This window comes from Gouania willdenowi, chromosome 13, assembly GCF_900634775.1.
Source record: "Gouania willdenowi chromosome 13, fGouWil2.1, whole genome shotgun sequence".
Lineage (NCBI taxonomy): Eukaryota > Metazoa > Chordata > Actinopteri > Blenniiformes > Gobiesocidae > Gouania > Gouania willdenowi.
In genome coordinates this window covers 6865536-6886549 of record NC_041056.1, presented here as the reverse complement: position 1 = coordinate 6886549, position 21014 = coordinate 6865536, and the positions used below count along the sequence as shown (strand labels likewise).

Below are 21014 nucleotides of genomic sequence, written 5' to 3'. Positions count from 1 at the left end.
AGTATGTACTGTATACATAATAAAACACAAAATATGTAAGAAACCGACCATATCCAAGCAATAAAGTGATAGATATCAGTGTCAACAGGATTTTCACTTTACATTTTATTGGTTTTGTGACCAATTTCTACTTAATTATGGCAAGTATTATTTCATAATTTGAGGACAATTGTAAGATTTTGTAGGAATTTTTAGTTTTTTCCCACTGTTTACGTTAAAAATGACTGGAATCATGAGATATAAGCACTGTGAGCACATGCAAATATTAATGAATTTCATTCACGCAATGATTAACCTTGTTTTCCCTGTCATTTTTTCCTTTTTTCCTGCGGGTCAATCGAGAAGCTCCAAAGGACCAGATTTGGCTCCTGGACCATAAGTTTGACACAAATGTTCTATGCACTTGTTTTTTTTTTTTGTTTTTTTTTTCTGTTACTGAGAAGCATGATTGTACTGTGCATAACATTCAATAAAATAAATAAATAAATGACCATCCTAGAACTCACACAAACTCATGAGGAGGCTTAAATTGGTAAACACTGCCACCTGGTGGACACGTGAGGTACTCGCGTGTTTCCGGGTGGAGCTTCGAACACAGAACTTCCTCCTGCGCGAGGAGCACGTTTCACCTCCGCGCGCCCTTCCTGCCGACCCATCTTATCTTGCATCCTTTTTTTGTGCAGGAAAACGCTTCACTTCGATGATATTTCTGTAGTTTTTTGCTCCACTGCGCGAACCCTAAGCGTCCTGTCTGTGATTAACGACTTTGTGAGGTAAGTAAGACGTTTTTTTTTTTGTTTTTTTTTAACTTAAAAGTAGACGGAATGAGTTTGAGTTGTGGTGAAGCCATGTGCTTCCGCCCATTCCTAAGGCAGCTACACGGCTGACGCAACACAAACATGAGGCATCACACATGAATTACCGCCTAATAACTTTATAATGTGAGCAGTGGCAGAAAGAAACAGACAGTTTTATGTCTTTAAAACAGTGTAGAAGTGGTGGGATTGGGAAGCGCACATAGACGAGTGAGCTAAAGTTTCCTTTTATAGCGCCAAACTCCCTCAGCTGTTCGTGGGTGAGCTGAGGTGAACACACACACACACACACACACACACCAGACATTAGTTTCTTTTATTAGACATTGCACCCCAAATGTAAATTATTGGCCGAAACCGAAAATGCCAAAACCGAGACCGAAAACCGGAACACCAAAAAAAAAATAAAATTAGTAGTCCCATTGTATTTGTCTCTAAATGTGTAGTAACCTCACTAAAATTACAATATTGCAATTGTATGAATTAATAATAATTATTCAAGTAATAAATAAATTAAAAATATGAAAACATTTACTTATTATTAGTAGGGATGGGAACCTCTGTGTACCTCTTGATACATATGATACAAAACTCACGAAAACGATTATCTCACGATATAACGATACCGCAATTGTCGATATTTTGGTCAGAAATCAATCTACGATAATCTATGACATAAGGAAAAAAAGATCAAGTGAAAAAATACAATTTTTATTTCATATCTCTGAAAGACAATACATTGAAAAAGTGTCCTATGAACAGTGACACTATTTTAGTGCAACATTTCTGTAAATAAGTGTTAACATACCAATGTAAACGAATAAATATCTCCAATAGTGCTTCCTGTAAACAAAAATAGGGTCTTTCTTACCAGTGATGCCAGTATAATGCACTATTCCAGTAAACAATATATTGGTTCCTTCAACAAACAATTACAACATTTCTGCGAAGACGTACCTGCACATTTTTGTGAAAAGGCAGAAAAGGTTTTGAAAAAATAATAATTTTAAATTTTAAAATAAATTTTTTAAAAAATCGATACCTAGCGGGAGGATATCGATAATTGATCGTATCGAGATATCGTCACACTTTTATTTCAAACAAATGCAAGAATGCACGAAACATCATTACATAAACAAAATATTTGATGCAGATGGCTCCGCTCCAGAAAAAAAACCAAACAAAACAATAATTATATATATTACTGCATACACATACTTTTTGTGGGTGGGAACAACTTATTAGTCCCACCCCTTTTTTTCAACATTACAGTAACAAATAATCAAATTGTCGGCATCCTGTTTTCTTTTTTTTTTTTTTTTTCTAATAATTGCTGCTGTTAATAAATAAATGTTGTCCCATCTTCATATAATTTTGATTATAATGCACACATGAAAAACACATTAAAACTTTCAAAATTGTCATACACAACATAAAGATATTAATTGGTTCGATATATTTAGCACTGACATTCCAACAATGCACAATATAAATGAAATGTTTAACTTGAACCCACTCATACATTAAATTATATTGAACTACCTGTAGACTGTCAAAATGGCTGCTCTAAATGACGTGACGTCATGCGGGATGTCCCTATTCCTAATGATATCACCTCACTCCACAAGACATTCAATTTCATCAGGATTTGGATGTTTTTGTTGGAAGAAAATGCTTTGAAAAAATGAGCATTCGCCAGTGCTTTTGTCTCATCTCTCAGCACGGAAAACACCAGAAATGAGTTGGGAAGTCACTTTGGCAGAATTTTCGTGGGCAAACACAAGAAATCACAGTAAGAATGAAGTAAAATTGTCTGTGGACTCCACATCCCACAATGCAATGCACTAAGCTTTATGAGCATCAACTTTAACCTTTTACATCTTTTATTCAAGCAAATAATCTTTGTTTTATTGATCTGTGAGGCCTACACTCTTTGTTTGATACAAAATTATCATCTCCAGCAGCTTTAAATAATGTACAGTATATAATAAAAAGAAAAAGGTACTGGTACCACAGCAAATACAGGGTTAGAAACCACTGGTCTTTGCTGGTGGGTAGAGGTCACTTCAGGTCAAGTTTTTTTCACTGTTTGTACTATGATGGTATTTCTCTAAAGTAATTTGTTTTGACTGCTTTTCTGACTTTGTCCTTGTTTGAAGACACAATGACACTGTGTAAAAGTCATTTCAAGGAGCAGCAATATTTTGTCTGCGTTGGGATATTGTCGAGCACGTGATTGAATGCTATTCCAGATTTACTCACATACGTTGGGTGTGTGTTGACAGCAGGCTTTCCACTTCTCTGATTGGCTAATAAGAGGGCAGGCTCCTTTTGTCTTAGCCTCCCTCCTTTTTTTAGTCTTTGCGTGCCCTGTCATGTGCGTATTACAGTCAGTCAGCCACCATTGCATCGCTGTGACGTGCCAGATGTTCTCGCAGGAAAACACTTAGGGATGTTTTTTTTTTTTTTAGTCATTGAAGTAAAAATATGAATGTGCAGTCTGTACTTGGGACATGTTGATTCAGTCAAAGTACATGAAATATGATATCTCACTTTTTGTGTGTAAATCATACACACAGTTCTTTGTGCTATGACTGGGGCCCCAAAGGTCACATGCGGGCGGCCCTTGATCTATTTTAATGCAGCTCTTAAAATTAAACACCCAAAATGTGTCCTAAAATGCACAAAATGAGAGAAAAATACACCAAATGGCTCCAAAAAATGCAAGACAACTAAAAAATTACGCAAAAGTAACATCTACAAAATGATTCCAAAAATGCAAAATGATGACGAAAGTACACAAAATGACTCGTAACAAACAAATCAACAAGGAAAACGGACAGAATGAGTTAAATACACAAAACAACAACAAAGAGGCACAAAACAAAGACAAAAACATACAGAACAACCACAACCACAAACATACACAAAACAAAGACAGTAACACACAAAGCGATAACAAAAATACACTAAATCACACAACAAAACTGAAACTGAAATAGAAAAAAAGAAATGACGTAAAAAAAAAATAGACAAAACATGAAAAAATCAAAACCGCAATAAAAATTATACAAACACAACACACAAAACAATGACAAAAATAGACCATCAGTTATAAATAAATAAATCGTGTTTGCTTTGTGCAGCTCCTAAAATTAAACACACAAAATTAGTCCAAAAATGCACAAAATGAGAGAAAAATACACAAGATAGCTCCAAAATGCACAAGACAACTAGAAAATTACACGAAAGTAACAGAAAAAATATACAAAATGACAACACGCATGACTCCAAAAACGCAAAATGACAACAAAAGTACACAAAATGATTCACAACAAACCAAAAACAAAAACACACAGAATAAGGGGTTAAATACACAAAACGGCACAAAATAAAGACAAAAACGCGCATAACAAAAATACACTAAACCACACAGCAAAACTGAAATTGAAACTGAAATGGACAGAAATGACAGTAGTAAAAAATCAAAACCATGAGAAAAATATACAAATATGCACAAAACACAACACAGAAATTAAACAAAAGGCACAAAACAAAGACAAAAGCACACAGAACAACAACAAAATTACACAAAAAGAAGACAAATATACAAAAAAACAACAACAAAAATACACAAAACAAAAGCACACTAAATCATACAACAAAACTGAAATTTGCCACTGAAATGGACAGAAATGACTTGAAAGTAGACATAATAACATTAAAAAAAAAAAAATCAAAAACACGATAAACATATTCACAAAATATTAGAGGTCAACCGATGTGGGATTTTCAAGGATTTAAAAAAAAAAAGACGATATTTGAGGCCGATATACTTTTTTTTAAAGCACGTTGATTATGAAAGACAATTGAAACACTCATATGATATAAATGCAGGGTTTTTCCGTCAGTCAAGTGGTGGCTGCAGCTGCCCACAAGGGTGCCTGATCAAATATCCTTATCCTATTAAGGATATAATAGAATAAAGATGTTTGATCGTGCACTGTTATATCCTTATCCTATTATATCAGCTTTTTATTTGTAAGCCTATTGGCTCACCCCAGTGGTATCTTTCATTGTGTTCCTGGGCAAGGCACTTCACCCACATTGCCTAGTATGAATGTCGTGCATGAGTGAGTGTTGGTGGTGGTCGGAGGGGCCGATGGTGCACTTTGGCAACCTCGCCTCCATCGGTCTGCCCCAGGGCAGCTGTGGCTACAATAGTAGTTCACCACCACTAAGTGTGGAGTGAAAGAATAATCCCTTCATTCTGTAAAGCGTCTGAGTGTCCAAAAAAGCGCTATATAAAATTGATGCGTTATTATTATTACTTTTTTGTTGTTGTTGTATATTCATACATCCGAATGAATGTTTTTTATGTTCTTTCTTTTTTCCTTTAATGGCTATTCTAAAGTGCTAAAAAATATTTTAATGAATTAAAAAAATCTTGAATAAAGTCCATATATTTGTCGACCTCTAAATAAATCATCAGTTTGCTTTCCATTATCATACAGTGACTGGTGCCAGTAAATACCAGACTTGGTGATAATGACAGGGGTGTGTTGGTTGGGGGGGGATGTTTGCCTCCGTCACAGCTGATCCCTCCTGGGGCCATGTGATGTGTCACTGCTTTATTTGTGAGGCAGACACCTGAATTGTTGGTACACTCGTCTCACGTGTTTATTTTAACCAGTGCATGCTGGGAAAAAAACTCTTTAAATCCATTCATCTGCAGCTCGGTGCAAAGCGGTCACAGCAGAGGAAGCTGTGGGAGGCTGTAAATTAAAAAATAAAAAGCAGTATCAGTGAGTAACTCCGTGACAGAAGAGGAAGTGTGTACAGTGAGTAAGTAAAGTCATCGCTAATATACTGTGTTTTCATTGTGACAATGTAATTCACTAGCTCTCTTTGTCACGGAAATGAGTGGATACTGTGTACACACTGTATTCTACATGCAGCTTGATTATGTTGACTTTTGATAAGATAACATTTTTATTTTTATTAAGGAACTTCTTTAGAGCTACCTACTGTATTTTCTTTTCTAAAGCAGATTTAAAGGTTTGGTCTGACCCCAAACGTTCTGGTGTTGTCGTTTCATGTGTTTGGTTTTTGATGCCTTTGGTTAAATGTGTTTGTTTACATAATTCAGACTTAGTTGTTTGAGGATTATGTGATTGACTTTTTATTAAAAACCACCAAACTGCTTCGACCTTGTTTGCCATTGACATTGGTTGAAGAATGACATCTGTGTTTGACACGTTTGATTCCATGACGCTGTAGAGCAAACAACTAAAATAAACCAAACACCGTGAGGGTCAAATGTTTATCTACAATAAAAGTTAACCATAGGGCTGTTTTTTATTTAACCAGGAAAGTATTTCCACTGCAGGAAACATTGTAACTAGGGATGTCCCGATACAACTTTTTCATTGCCGATATGATACCGATATTGGAGCGTTGCATATCAGCCGATACCGATTTTGATCCGATATCAACATGAATCATACATACATTTTTTTTTTTTTAATTACTTACTCTGTAGTGTAGAATGTTAGAAAAGGCTTGATCAAGTGATGTTACTCAAACAGAGAACAATAGTCAGCAACAGTAGGGATGAGAAAAACTGACCCATTTATTATTAACAGATTAGTTACATACATTTTAACTTTCAACATAATATCTACAGTATTCTACAATTGATTAAAATAAATTTTAAAAAAAAATGAATTTGAAAAAGTAAATAAATTTAAAAAAAATTGGGGGAAAATTCGGAAATTTGAATCCGATTTGTTGTCACCCCTAACAGTAACTGCACAAAGAAGTGCTCTGAAACCTGTCCATGTTGACCAGCTTGTGTTTTTTCAATAAAATCTAAAAAGAAAGTACTGACTTTCTGCATTTATTTGTTATTCTTGGCATAACTGTACCTCAGTTAAGTTGCACTAAAGTCAAAGTTGGTTTAAAAGCCACAAGTAGATTGTGTGTTTTTTTTTTCTTTAAGTTGTTGGCACATAGCATGTTAAAGCCAATGTTTTGAGTGTAAAATATGGCAATAAAATATATTTCCTACATAATGTTTTCATGAAGGTGTACACATTTACAGATTATTTGTTTCTTAAGTCATGTGTGTGTATATATATAATATGTATATATATATATATATATATATATATATTATATATATGTATATATATAATATATATAGCAATAATCGCCTTATACTTTAATATCGGAATATACTGTATCGTATCGTATTGTGACATACGTATGTATCGGGATACAAATCGTATCGCAAGATGCCAGGCAATATACACCTCTAGTGCTTTTAAAATCTAATATTACTTATAATGTGATAATCCACTCTTATTTTAGTCTCATATTCAGCATCCTCAAACTGTTTTTAGTCCCAGGGTCATGGATGCCCCAGTTTGATTTCTAGTGTGCTCACTCATTTTTTCAAATTCTTGTCGCTCGCCATGTTTTTCATGAAAGTGGAATGGAAAGCTCTTGCATGGAAAAGGAAATTTAACCATTTAGTAGGGATGTAACGATGAATCGTAAGGCAGTTAAAAATTGATTCATAGGTATCACGGTTGATATTGATTTTCTGAAAATTGAATCGCAGTACTTTTTTTAAACAACAGAGGGCGCGATATATTTATCCTTCTCTTGTCCAAATGCTGAGGTGGCGGGCGGAATCTGCTACTACTTTGTTTCTGGCCGCCTTCTACTCTTAAATATTTTCATAAATGATTCCTTACCCCTTTAGCACATGTTTTTCTATTAGCTCTGTCTGCTAGCACATAGCATCTCTTCTTCACTGCACAGAATATCTGCATGGCAACCGACCACTGGGTTACCAGCACCCTCTGCCGTGATTTGCACGTATGGAACCTTGGACGCTAACATCCTGTTATGTGTGCACTGTACAGGTACGTGGTGTAAACCTCTGCCAGGATGATTCTGGCCACGTTAAAAGATGTGGGGAAGCAGCTCCTGAGGGTGAAGGTGGTCGACTGCAACGCTGACGAGAGCCGCTTGTCGCGCTGCCTCAACACGTTTGACCTGGTGGCCCTGGGCGTGGGCAGCACGCTGGGGGCCGGCGTATACGTCCTGGCAGGGGCCGTGGCACGGGACAGCTCGGGGCCCGCCATCGTCCTCTCCTTCCTCATCGCCGCCTTGGCGTCCGTCCTGGCCGGATTGTGCTACGCAGAGTTCGGTGCCCGAGTCCCCAAAACTGGCTCAGCGTATCTCTACAGCTACGTGACCGTTGGAGAACTGTGGGCCTTCATCACAGGATGGAACCTCATCCTCTCCTACGTCATCGGTACGAAAACTAGGCGTTCAGCAGTGAATAATATCAGTTCAGGGTTGAATACAATTACATATTCAATTATTCATGTTCAACTCAATTGCAATTATGTTGATCGGCATTTTTTCCAATTACAATTAAAATTACAATTGTTAGTTTTCATCCTCAGAAAAACAATTATGTTCTCAATTACTAAAGTTACTGTAAATATAGAATATATAGAAGCTTTATTGTAATTGCACTGATAACAATACAGTGTAATCTTGTTGACAGCAGTCGATCATCATACAGCAGAAAGATTAAAATACATAAATAGAAGTAAATAGTAATAAATAAAGACAAGTGTTGAAAGTAGTTAATAATTATTAACTACGTATGTTTAAGTCATAGAACTGTAAAATAGTTCCAATGGCTTGTGTTTATTTAAATTATAAATGACAGTTTTTTTATAGAATGTTCATGCCAATTACAGTTATAAAGTCAATTATCTGAATGCAATTACAATTCAACTACGATTACAACATTTTCCCATGTTGTTTAGTAATTTTTTTTTTTTATTTTAATGAATGTTACCATTTATTTTATAATGTGAGACAAATTACAATCATAAAATCATACTTGTTATGTGTTAAAGTTTAAGACTTGAAACATTGATTTAAGACACTTTTATGACAATTAAGGCCTTATTTTTAGATTCATGATTTAATGCCTTTTAAGAATTTTTAAGGACATGCGGGTACCCTGTTGTAATCTCGTAATTGATAATTCATTACAAATATGATGAAATTCTAATTATCACAATTGGAAAAATCTGTTGCTGTAAATTTAACGAAAATTGCCTGTTTAACAAATATTTTTCTTTGTGGTTTTTATTTTTTGTATTTTTGTTGTTTTATAGATTTCTGGCTATTTTTGTAGTCATCTTGTGTTTTTGATTGTTTTAGTCTGTTTTTGTGTGTGCATTTTGTGTATTTTTGTGTGTGTACTTTGGGGGCCGTCAGTTGCACATCTGTATTGAACACTGGAAAAAATTACCATAACCTTATGTAATTGATGTGGCAGTTTTTCTCCTAGTTATGTTTACTGTGAAGTTGGTCTTAAATTTAGTTTCAAATGGCAATAAAAAGTGTTAAAGTCTTGCATTTAATTTGACTAAAGCTGTAGGAACCCTGTACAATTCTAATGGACCCCAACCCTGGTTTACATATTCAGAGATTGGTTGTGTTCTGCAGGAACCTCCAGCGTGGCCCGAGCCTGGAGCGCCACCTTTGACGAGCTGATTGGACGTCATATCGAGTATTTCTGCAGGCAGCACATGACGATGAACGCCCCTGGAGTGTTGGCAGAGTATCCAGATATATTTGCAGTCTTCATTATAATTACTCTGACGGGTAAAGCTGCAGATCAGCATCATCCGGGTACGTTTCGTCTGGTTCGTGGATCATTTCTCTGTGTTTCCACTTCCTGTTATAGGACTCCTGGCCTTTGGAGTGAAGGAATCAGCCTGGGTTAACAAAGTGTTCACCTGCGTCAACGTGCTGGTGCTGGTGTTTGTCGTCATCTCCGGTCTGGTCAAAGGAAGTGTGAAAAACTGGAACTGGACCCAGAGGAAATTCTCAACGTCACCACCAACTCAAGTCTGAAGTGAGTGAAGTTAAACCCTTTTTTTAAAATCAGCATTTGATGTGAATTGAGTTTTGACTTCTTTTCCAGTATGTCCATCCCATTACCAGATGAGGTGGCTCTTGGTAAAGGGGGATTCTTGCCTTTTGGATGGACTGGAGTCGTCTCTGGTGCTGCCACCTGCTTCTACGCCTTTGTAGGGTTTGACTGCATCGCCACAACAGGTCAGACTGGATCACTTCTATAGACGCAACCATTTTCTGTTTTACCCTTTTTTCGTTTCATATCTGTTTCATTGGCATTCTTCAGATTTTAAACTTAAAATCATGCCAAACTTGATTAATACGGTTAATTGACTTTACTATTATTGATAAATTATATTTTGCACCGAATAAACAAACGCAAAAATGCAGACTTCACGCGAGATTTTGTACGAGATTTGACCATCGTCTGTTAGCTAAAGTTGCTACACATTAGGCCACCTGTTTAATGGTTGAAAATTGCATGTAAACACATGATATTGTCCCAAAACATGTCAGTGATGGTTTCATCCGTGTAGTTGTTTGCATTTCAGGACGTGTACTTTGTCATATCATATCATATTAAGTCAGATTTTGGCCAAAAATGTATGTTTCTGTCCTTCCGACTACTACTACTACTACTACCCTCAACATGCATTTCAGGGTGTATTTCCTGTCATATTGCAATTTCAGCTTGATTTTGTTTTGGGTTTTTAAAAACAAAAATACAAAAAAACAATAAATTGTCATGTACATTTCACAAAATAAATTCAGTCTTTTTTGTGCTTTTTCCACAATGACGGGAAACTGGAGCTCCTACTTATAGCAGTGGGTCGCAACTAGTCCATGACAAAGTCTTAGGAGCAAACCATGAATACAAATGGAGAAACGTTTTCTAATTCTCTTATGATGATGATTTATTTTATTTAAGTGTCATGCACATACGTGCCTAGCTCTCATGTGCTTTGGAGACACTGAACAAAAATGGCCGGTTTCACAAACAACAGAAACAGTGACAAAGAGCATTGTCGGGGCCAATTTTAGGGTTACCCAAAAGAAAGGCACATCTAGGTAGAAGGTTACATCTTATAAGTAAGCATACGTTCAATGAGTAAGATACAGGAGTAAATATGATTTATTAATTTTGCCACCACAGCATCCAACCACAAACATCCTGCACAAAACTTCTCAGACTGGATACGAAACTTGTCTTTTTTTCCCCACACTATAATAAAACAGACAAAAGCAAAAGTCTCTTTTCTGTACAGCCAACTCGTAATTTTCCCCTCAGTCATCCAAAGAATATCTGGGTTAAACAAATGTACACGTTCAAACAAAGCATTTCATAAATCAAAATAAAGTGGATAATACAGGACAAAATGACACTCCACCACATCCCAATCACACACTGTATGGATACGCTCTTATAAATGAAATGTGCTGCATTCACCATAGAACCGTTTAAAACCTCATACCGGGACTTAAAGGCTCCATGTCATGCTATTTTTCACCAATCTCCATTTGTTCTAAGAACCCCAAAAACATAGTATTTGAGGTTTATTTTCCTAAACTCGCCTGTTTTCCAGAGTTTTAGCCTCTGAAAGTCACTTTCTGAGCAACTCTATACAAACAGGCTGATTTGCGGCCTACTTATGCATATTCATGAGTGGGCGTGTCTATAGACGAGACACTGACTTCCTCCTCCCTGCACGGTGACGTAGGGCCAGAGGACGGCCCACCCACTCCGTAGCCGAGCTCATGCTGCTTTATAAACACAAGACAGAGTGTGGGGGCGGGGCGTTCGTCGGTATATAGACTGTAGAAATAATACATAGCACTACGCGAAGGACACTGAAATGCTCACCTTTGTGGGCGTGTCTGTTTACATGTCAATCACGGCAGAGAGCTTCCTGAAGGCGTGGCTTCTCCAGCTCAGTCAAATTCGTCATTAAAGTGGGAACGCGTCATCAAACTGGAGTGAGGTGTTTGGGCTCACCCTGCAGTAGGAAAGGAGCAAATCACCCTCTAACTAACGATTGAGGGAATCAATGAAAAAAACACTTTGGGGATGTGTATGAAAATTATATCATGTAAATTTTCTTCTGATACATTAAAATAAAAACAGTATTTATTATTCAACATTGTGTCAAATTATCTTAGAAGCTTGAATTGTTTGGTACTTTCTAAAGATATTTTCGTCTCGTCCTCTTCTTCAGGTGAAGAAGTGAAGAACCCACAGAGAGCCATTCCCGTGGGGATCGTGGCCTCTCTCCTCATCTGCTTCGTGGCGTACTTTTGTGTCTCGGCCGCTCTCACTATGATGATGCCTTACTACATGTTAGATAAGAACAGCCCTCTGCCCGTTGCTTTCAAGTATGTAGGCTGGGAGGGAGCCACGTACGCAGTGGCCATTGGCTCTTTGTGTGCGTTGTCCACCAGGTAAGGATCTCTATCTGCCTCTCAGCATGAAACAGAATGATCAGAGCTGACATTGACTAAAAAAATACCTTTAATTTACATTACCTGCTAACATTTTTCACGTGTTATATTCTGATTAATATTAGCATTTTATTTTAACTGTGTGGATTCACCTGCACGGCATGCATTGTTTCGCCTCTCTCTTTCTCCTCCCGCACCAGTCTGCTGGGCTCCATGTTCCCAATGCCCAGAGTCATCTGGGCCATGGCAGAAGATGGCCTGCTCTTCAAATTTTTGGCTAAAATCAGCCCCAGAACCAAAACCCCTCTGACAGCTACCGTAGTATCCGGTGTGATCGCAGGTGAGCTCCCAGACTAAACCAGTGCTTCTCAAAGTGTGTGGCATAAGACATTTATTTATTTTATGTTTTTTTTATTTATACCAATCATTAAAAAAGAAAAAAAATCAATTCAATAGCATAAAAGTTTACAAACTTCTGAATGAAAGGGAGCAGAAAGAAGAATAATCTTGTGTAATCTGCCCCTTTGTACTAATGACATGACAGGTGGGGAGTGACAAACAGAAAAGTCTTAAAGTCCAAGTGGCATGATAAAAGAAAATGGAGAACCCAACGATCATTTTGATATATGATGTGTATGGTCAAATGTTTGAAGTTTAAAGTCTGTGTAAAGCAGAAATAAATGTGTTATGAGTTTGTCACACCACAGAAACATGTCATAGACCACTGAGCCAAATTTGAAACATAAAAACGGTCGCTAAGTATGTATGTAAAATTAGGTCTCAAAATCATGGAAAAACAAGCACTTCTCTGCTCTGAAACGCTGTGGGTGTGTCAGTTAGAGGCGCTGGAACCACGCCCACGCGTGGAAAGGGCGCCGCCTTTGTGTACTGTGCCAATGCGAGAGATGGTGCTTCTCCCATTTGTTTCCAAAGGTGCCCAGATTGGGCCAAACAAGGTGTCAGCGGAAAGGTCTGCTCCGCCCGAGTCCGAATATATGTATCTCTCCCGGGTAGAGTCAGAACTGCTAGATGCAAAACACACAATCGCAATGCAAAAAAAGTGCTCATTTCATGGAAAATGTGGCACCAGCAGACGCGTTTTATTCCCCTGAGTCCGAATATGTGGTTTGTTTCTGGCTAGGGGGCTAATTGGATCGGCCTCCAGCGGAAGTTTAGTGTGCTTCAGCAGCAGGGTCGGGTTTATGCTAATGATGGCATAAACCCGACCATTACAACCTAAACACAGAAATTTGAAACACAGTTTGTGAGGCCCAGCTCCACAAATAAATTAGAAATGGTTGAATGGCTTTTTACATGTTTTAAGGAATACATTTGTTTCTGACATTGAGAAAATGTGCCTCTCGTGGCAGTAGAGCAGACATGTGCATCTTGTGGGCCTCGGCCTAATTTTGTGCGGTGCCCAAAACAAATCCCCAAAAATTGTATTTCAAGAAGTTGGAAGGAATATAAAGCCCGACATAATACACGAAATAACTCTCAAAACACACAAATCGACACAAACGTACACACAAAATGACTTCAAAAAACACCACATCACAGAATAGCTCCAAAGACACACAATCTGTCAACTAAAATGCAGAAAATTACACAAAATAACAACAAAAAGACACAATGACTCCAAAAACATTAAAAAAAAAATGTCAGAGCCCTTTTCCCCCGTATTGATGCTCTGATTAGTCATTCTAAATACTGACATGAATGTTGATAATGTGGCCCTTGGATCAGATTCTTGTGGCCCCCGCTGTGATAGTTACCCATCTCAGCAGTAGAGTCTGAATTGAGCCCGCTGGAGGTGAAATGCACACTTTTTGGAAATGGTAAAAAACCTACTAAAAATAGAACCAGGGGTCCAATGGATTAAAAGATGGCTTCATTTAAAATTATCGGTGGGTGCTCTATTTTCTATTAAAAATGTTATATAATGCCACTTGGACTTTAAATGCCTTTATTCATGACAATAAAGATAATTAACACTACACAAAATGCCTACACACACATTTAAAAGTGCATTAAATTATTAGACTGCATTAGATATGTGGCTGGGAACAAAATGTAACTTGGACCTAAAGTGTAAAAATAATGATTTTTGTCGGCATGTACCACATGGAGCAGAACAAAAATGTCCTTTTTTTGTTTTACATTTGTTTTTTATGCAGGTGATGATTAGTTTAATTTAGTTTTTGATTAATTATGAAGTATGATGTTACTTTTTACCTATTAGTTCCATATATTGTTTGGGCACAGGTGGAGCTTGAAAATTCACCTTTATTCAAAGTGGGGAATACCCGAAAAAGTTTGAGAACCACTGGACTAAACTCACTAACTCCTGACTCCCCCGACCTTAACACAAGCACTCGATAAACACTAAGGAAGTTTGATCCTAACTCAACCTACAAAAAGTCTCCGACTTATGAACATTCAAGTAACTAAAGGAATCATCTTAAAGTCCAGTATTCTGTGATTTTTGACACATTGATAACAAGTCCAAACTCTTGTTGATAAGTGGGAGACTGTGCCTGTTTATCTGGATGTGCACTGGGAATAAAAGGTGAATCCAAGTGTTCACAAACATTCCTCCTTTCCTCCTCCATCTTTTCGACATAGTCTCCTCGGCTCCATGTTTCCTCTTCCTCGCATTATCTTTGCTATGGCTCGCGACGGGCTGCTCTTCTCCTCTCTGGCTCGCGTCAGCCAGAGGAAGACGCCCCTCATCTCCACCTTTGTGGCTGGGCTAATGTCGGGTAGGTAGCTGAGAGAGGATGGCCAAAGTTAACGGCGCCCCCTTGTGGAATGACCATGGTGGCAATATACCACGTTTGTGAAAAATGTTGATGCGATGTTTAAATATTAAGCACATATATGAGTTTGTGTGACATTGTATGTTATTCTCTCTGTGTGTCCTGCAGCTGTGATGGCGTTCCTGTTTGATTTGAAGGACCTGGTTGACCTCATGTCCATCGGCACGCTGCTGGCTTACACTCTGGTGGCTGCCTGCGTAATGGTGCTCAGGTACTCATTGATTGCAATTATTCTCGCAAGTTAATCAAAAGTTAATGTCAATTCTTGAAGTTAAACTGAGTTTTTTTAAGCCCGTGTTATGAAGTGTTCTTTTTGTGCTTTTTAACAATCTGATGACTGCAATAATAACCAATAATCACCAGAACCATTTATTGATGAAATATTTTCAAATACTTTATATCTCTAGAATCCTTTCAACCCTTAGAACCTAAGCTAAAAGGTTATCCACAAACAGGAGTTAAAGGTGTTAAAATTGAGTTATAAACAGGAAAATACATAAATCAGAAATGTTTTTTTTTAATTATATTTAGTAAAATAAATGATTCAAAACATAGCTAAATACACCCCAGTAGTGATTTGAACACTTTGTGAGATATGATCATTTATATGAAGAGTGCAGAGGTGTTTTTAATTTGATCACTACTGCTGAACCAAAAAATTACTAACTATAATATTTAAAGGTTTTATCACTTTTTTTCTTGAAAAAAATGTGTCTGAAAAAAATAAAATCTTAACATATTTCAAAAAATAGGACAAAATTAACTTGCTGGAATGAATACTTAATATAGAAACCTGAACAAAGTATTTATCAACTACAAAATTTATACATACATTTTATCATATGTAATACATATATTTACATTGAACATTTGACACATTGGAGACACAAAGCTGCTTGTGAATGATAATTTGTTTCTTGAAGCAATATTTCTCATTCACACACACACACTATCAGTATCTAAGCTCGCTCACCTGCTTCTACACCGCTACAACGACCTTTTGACGCTACTCAGCGGTGGCGCGGCAAGTTGTGTGTTTTGCTCTCCATGTAGCGTTCACGTAATGACGTCTCTAGCATGTTTTGGAACGTAAGTTGGAGGCAAACGTCTCCGCTAGTATTGTGCTCAAGACCACATTATCCAAGACCTAGACTTTCCCGAGACCAGAATGCACCAAGACCAAGACAAGACCAAGACTTTTGGGGGCCGAGACTGAGTCAAGACCAAGACAGAGACAAACCGAGACCAAGATCATAAAAGAAAAAATTAAATCATAAAAAGGTTTGACAGTTAAATAACATTCTATCTTTAGTTTCTTTTAAATACATTTGACTGACTAAAAGGTGTCTGCAACTAAAACTACTGATAAATTCACAATTATTCTTAATATCTGAAAACCAGATTTTTATGTGACGTGAATGTACAGCCTCCCACCTCTGTTTCGCTTGTGTGTGGTGGTGTGTGCGTCACTCAGTCACTTTGGGATGGTTGCAATGATTATACGGTGTGGATCAACGCATGAATAACTCATGATATCTATCGTTTTATCCAGTTCTTCTCATTGTTATCACATTAAAAAATAGTTTAAGTGCTGGTCTTGATGAAAAATCCTGAGTCCGAGACAAGACCAAGACGTTTAAAATGTGGTTCGAAACCAAGACTGTCCTCAAGTAGTACAACACTAGTCTCTGTTTTCTTTTGCAAAAAATAATGAGCATTCTAGCTGCTCTAGTTTCTATTTTATTTCCGTTTATGTGGAACGATGGGCACAGAGGGGAGGGGAGGGGCTGCTCTTGGGATTTTTTTTCTATCAGGGTTAAAGTTTGGTATTTTCCTCTTGAAGGTATCAGCCTGAACAGCCCAGCGCCGCCTACGAGATGGCCAACACTCAAGATGATCCTGAATTACCAGAGTCCTACAACGAGGGGAACAGTGACATCCTGCCACAGCCGGAGGATCGTTTCACCATCAGGAACCTGCTGTTTCCCTCCAACAGCGAGCCGTCCACCCTATCTGGGTTCATCGTCAACATTTGCACCAGTATACTTGGTGAGAAATGTTTAAAGAGGCTGGAATAAAGCCAATTGAAACGATTGCAGTTTTTGTTCACCTCTGCTGTTTCCACCAGGTGTTTTGTCGTGTGTTTCCTCTGTGGTTGCGGTTCATGGAGGGTTCGCGTCCTGGTCCATCGCTGTCCTCTCTATCATAGTAGTGGTGTGTTTGCTTATCTCCATTATTGTGTGCAGGCAGCCACAGAGTAAAACCAAACTGGCCTTCAAAGTAAGTATTTGTGTCTGATACTACACACAAACAGTGAGTTTTTCAACATCAAACCCACTCTTTGTTCTTTTCTTCAGGTTCCTCTGCTGCCCTTCATTCCCATCATCAGTATGTTTGTTAACGTTTACCTGATGATGCAGCTCGACAAAGGCACGTGGGCGCGTTTCGCCATCTGGATGGTCTTAGGTACTCACTCACACACCCCCTCTCCTCTCACATTAAATATCGTGAGATAATCGTTTACGTGAGCTTTGTATCGCGTATCGTATTGTGAGGTACCCAGAGGTTCCCACCCCTAACGGAGTGCCATTTCAAACACAGCCTGAGTGTTTACAGTGGAGATGAAAACAAACTATTGAGCGCAATTTCAACCTACACTACATCTTTAAATGCTAAAAAAAAAGGTTTTAGTCTCCAGTAGCTTTAAAAGTAATAGATTCCTTCCATGCATTTTTCAAATCTTTATCGTTTACTTATGTAATCGTAGGTTTCATCATCTACTTCGGTTACGGCATCAGAAACAGCACCGAGGCGGCTCTTTCGACCTCAGCGCACTACACACCAGCCTGCACAATAAAAGGAGAACCGATGACCACAGAGAAACAAGCTTTTCTACACGACCCACGAGCCCCCACGCCAGATAACGACGACGATGACGATGTCGACTCCTGAAGTCCTGTAATTTGAACCTGCCTCGAATTACAGTTCTCACCTTAACGGAAAACTTCAATGCTAGTTTCTGAATAATCAAACGTGACACACTCTCAAAACGTCCAGTTTACACATGTGCATGTTACAGGACAGCTAATGCCCACCTCTGTACTGAAATATGTGATTATTTACATTTTTAAGGTAAAACTATTTATTTAAGTGTCATTGTTAGACATTGAGATCTTTTTTTTTTTTAAATTTCAACATTGCAGGCTCAGATTTTGTTACAGCTCATTGTTATATGTAGTTACTGAAAAGTTTGAGAGAATCTGAAAAAATGAAGCCAAATGTGATGAATTTTAATAATTTAATTGGCGCTTGCGTACATATATTTATATATTTTTGGAAAACACAAAAAACGCTGAACCTTTTATTATTTCATCCATGTATTTTTTTTTTTTTTAAAGATCACTTTTAGTTTGAAAATTTCATTTACATTCACGTACAGTACACGGTTTCTTGAGATTATTTAAACTAATATCAACTGAAACACTGTAGTACCTCTTTAAGCCAGCATGTGGCACTGTAATGTTGCTACTGAAAACAGGTAAGACATGCAGGAAGAGCTTTTATTTTGTTTGGAGGAAGACATTTTATTTGAAAAATGTATTTAAACAGGGTTAATGAGAATATAGTATATTTATTCTGTTCAAGCTTTTGGCTGATTTTGGAGTATTTTCTGCAGTTTTGTGACTCATTTATGTCTGTGAAGCTGCTGTTTCAAACACTCAAAATCATGTTGTCATGGAAACAAAATGCTAAAATAATTTAAGATTTCCAAAAAAGTTTTTTTTTTTAATGTGAACGGTGGCAGAGAGAAATGAATGTAATAGTCCTCCGTCTGTTCTTTGTATATAAAGGAACGTATGGGTTTTAGAAAAAAAATAAATGCTGCGTATATGAAATATTTTTAAACAATAACAGTTTTATTTCTGTTTTGCCAAATACAACATGGTCATCTCGTATTGGTTGACTGACGATTCTTCACAAAGATCTCTGTCATTAACAACAGGGCAGAAATGCTGAAATTGTAATTGTAAATAACGACAGACGGTGTGTACATGTGTGTGATTTGTGGAGAATGTTTGTAAATATGCGTTTCTTCTTCAGTTTGGGGTCAAATGAATGTTGCCAAAACCAGTGCCTTGTTATTTGAACTTTACACTAAAGTTAATGGTGCTCACTTTGTTGTGGTTACCTAAACTCTGTCTGTTTCATGCTGAACCCTGCATGCCGCACAAATGTTAACAAAAAATAAAAATAAAAAACACTGCTGTTTTTTTTAATGTTGAATGTTGGAGCAGTAAAAACTGATTCCTGGTTGTGGTTTGTACATTTCTGCTGTAAATAAAGGATGCCAAGTAAAAAGAAAAATTGAGCATTTTGATTTTATGTTTCGAAAAGTTTGCAGGTTTTAAAATGTGAAGTTTGATCGCAAGTCGGCCACAGATTTTAGGCGAAAAAACAAAGTAATATCAACGTTATTGTGCCCTAGTTTGCACTTCTACAACTGACAATATCCAAGCAATGTGACAGATATCAGTCCTAATCAAATTTTTTTTAGATTTTGTGACCAATTTGTATTTAATTAAGGGAAATGTTATAGAATAATTTGAGGGAAATTGATGGATTTTATAAGAATTTTGAATTTTCTCAACAGTTTAACATACAATTCCTGCAATTGTGCGATAAAAGCCACAGGAAAACTGACTCCCTGCAAAATATTGTTAAGTTTAATTTTTACTTTCTCCTGCAGGCCAAATTGGATGCTCCAAAGGGCCAGATTTGGCAACCGGGCCATGAGTTTGACACATGCATTAGGGCAGGGGTCACCAATCTTTCTGAAACTGAGCTACTTCAAACGTAATCAGTTTGATATACACTTTAAATACTACGTTTTCACAGTTTCACTTTAATTAAAAGGTAAGCTAATAAGAAAAACTAACTGTATCTTAAAAAGGTAGGAAATGTTTCAACAGGCAACGCTTTGTCTTTTTTTATTCAAGAAATTGTTTCATTTTTGTTAAATTCCATAGGAAATTGTTCCCATATTCCTACTAATTGTAAAACATGTAACATTTGTACAACTTAGCATATTTGTAATGTTTCACACAAATCCCCTTTGTATTTTAAACAAGCCAAGCATTACAATCTGCAGCTTTTTTAATAAAATACTTAAATTTGTCCCAATGTTTCAGTGAAAATAAACATTTGAAGATGTTAATTTAATACAAAAACTTGTCATGTGCAGCAGTATGTATTTTTCTTTGTGAGCTTGAAGCCTGGCTAGTAAATCAGATTTTATACGGAGCAGTAAGAACAGGTCTGAGGACCCCTCTTGTGGTCCATGTGGGCACCGTGTTGGTTACCACTGCATTAGGGTATGTAAGAAATGGGAGGAGCTATATATATATATATATATATATATATATATATATATATATATATATCACTTACCTGACAAGAATTGGGCCAAACAAATTCGGATGTTTTTCAGATTTTTGCCTCGTAGGTCCTGGTTTAGCTTCGCTAGCCACAAGCGCCTCCTTTCCTCTGATCATTTTTGACATTGTTCTCCCTGATTTGTTATACGTTTTGGAAGTTTATAAAACTCCAAATGTTTTTCACGGTCAGGCCGATTGGTACAGCCAAAAACACTGCAATATAATTCACTATTACCTCTCAAAATTTGGTAATTGCTTGTGTGCGTGCGCTTTGTTTTTTTTCTGCTGGATATCTCCAATATTGCGACTTCCGGGTTGATGACGCGTCATGAAAACGACGTATTCGTTAGTTTTTGCTACAATTCGGATTATCAGAGTAGGTAAATCTTAATTCCGTGTTAGAAAAGATATCGCCCGAACAGGGACTTGAACCCTGGACCCTCAGATTAAAAGTCTGATGCTCTACCGACTGAGCTATCCGGGCTCTGACAGGTAAACGACAATTATCTGAGAAAAACCTGAGGTAAGGTCATACAGTCTCTGACCAGTAG

General features: G+C 37.3%; 1 protein-coding gene and 1 non-coding gene across 2 annotated transcripts; one reads left to right on the top strand and one right to left on the bottom strand.

Moving 5' to 3' along the window:
• Positions 1–634: 634 nt before the first annotated feature.
• Positions 635–19393, top strand: LOC114474045 (high affinity cationic amino acid transporter 1-like). Its single transcript, XM_028463926.1, is given in 12 exon segments — positions 635–773; positions 7748–8142; positions 9360–9518; positions 9601–9771; positions 9861–9974; positions 11987–12209; positions 12410–12549; positions 15137–15239; positions 16872–17077; positions 17157–17308; positions 17386–17494; positions 17796–19393. Coding segments are annotated over 11 exon segments (1932 nt in total). The 5' UTR covers positions 635–773; positions 7748–7772; the 3' UTR covers positions 17981–19393.
• A 1481-nt stretch (positions 19394–20874) lies between these two features.
• On the bottom strand, positions 20875–20947 carry trnak-uuu (transfer RNA lysine (anticodon UUU)). The gene has a single exon. It is a non-coding gene; the product is annotated as a tRNA-Lys (tRNA).
• Between the last annotated feature and the right edge of the window lie 67 nt (positions 20948–21014).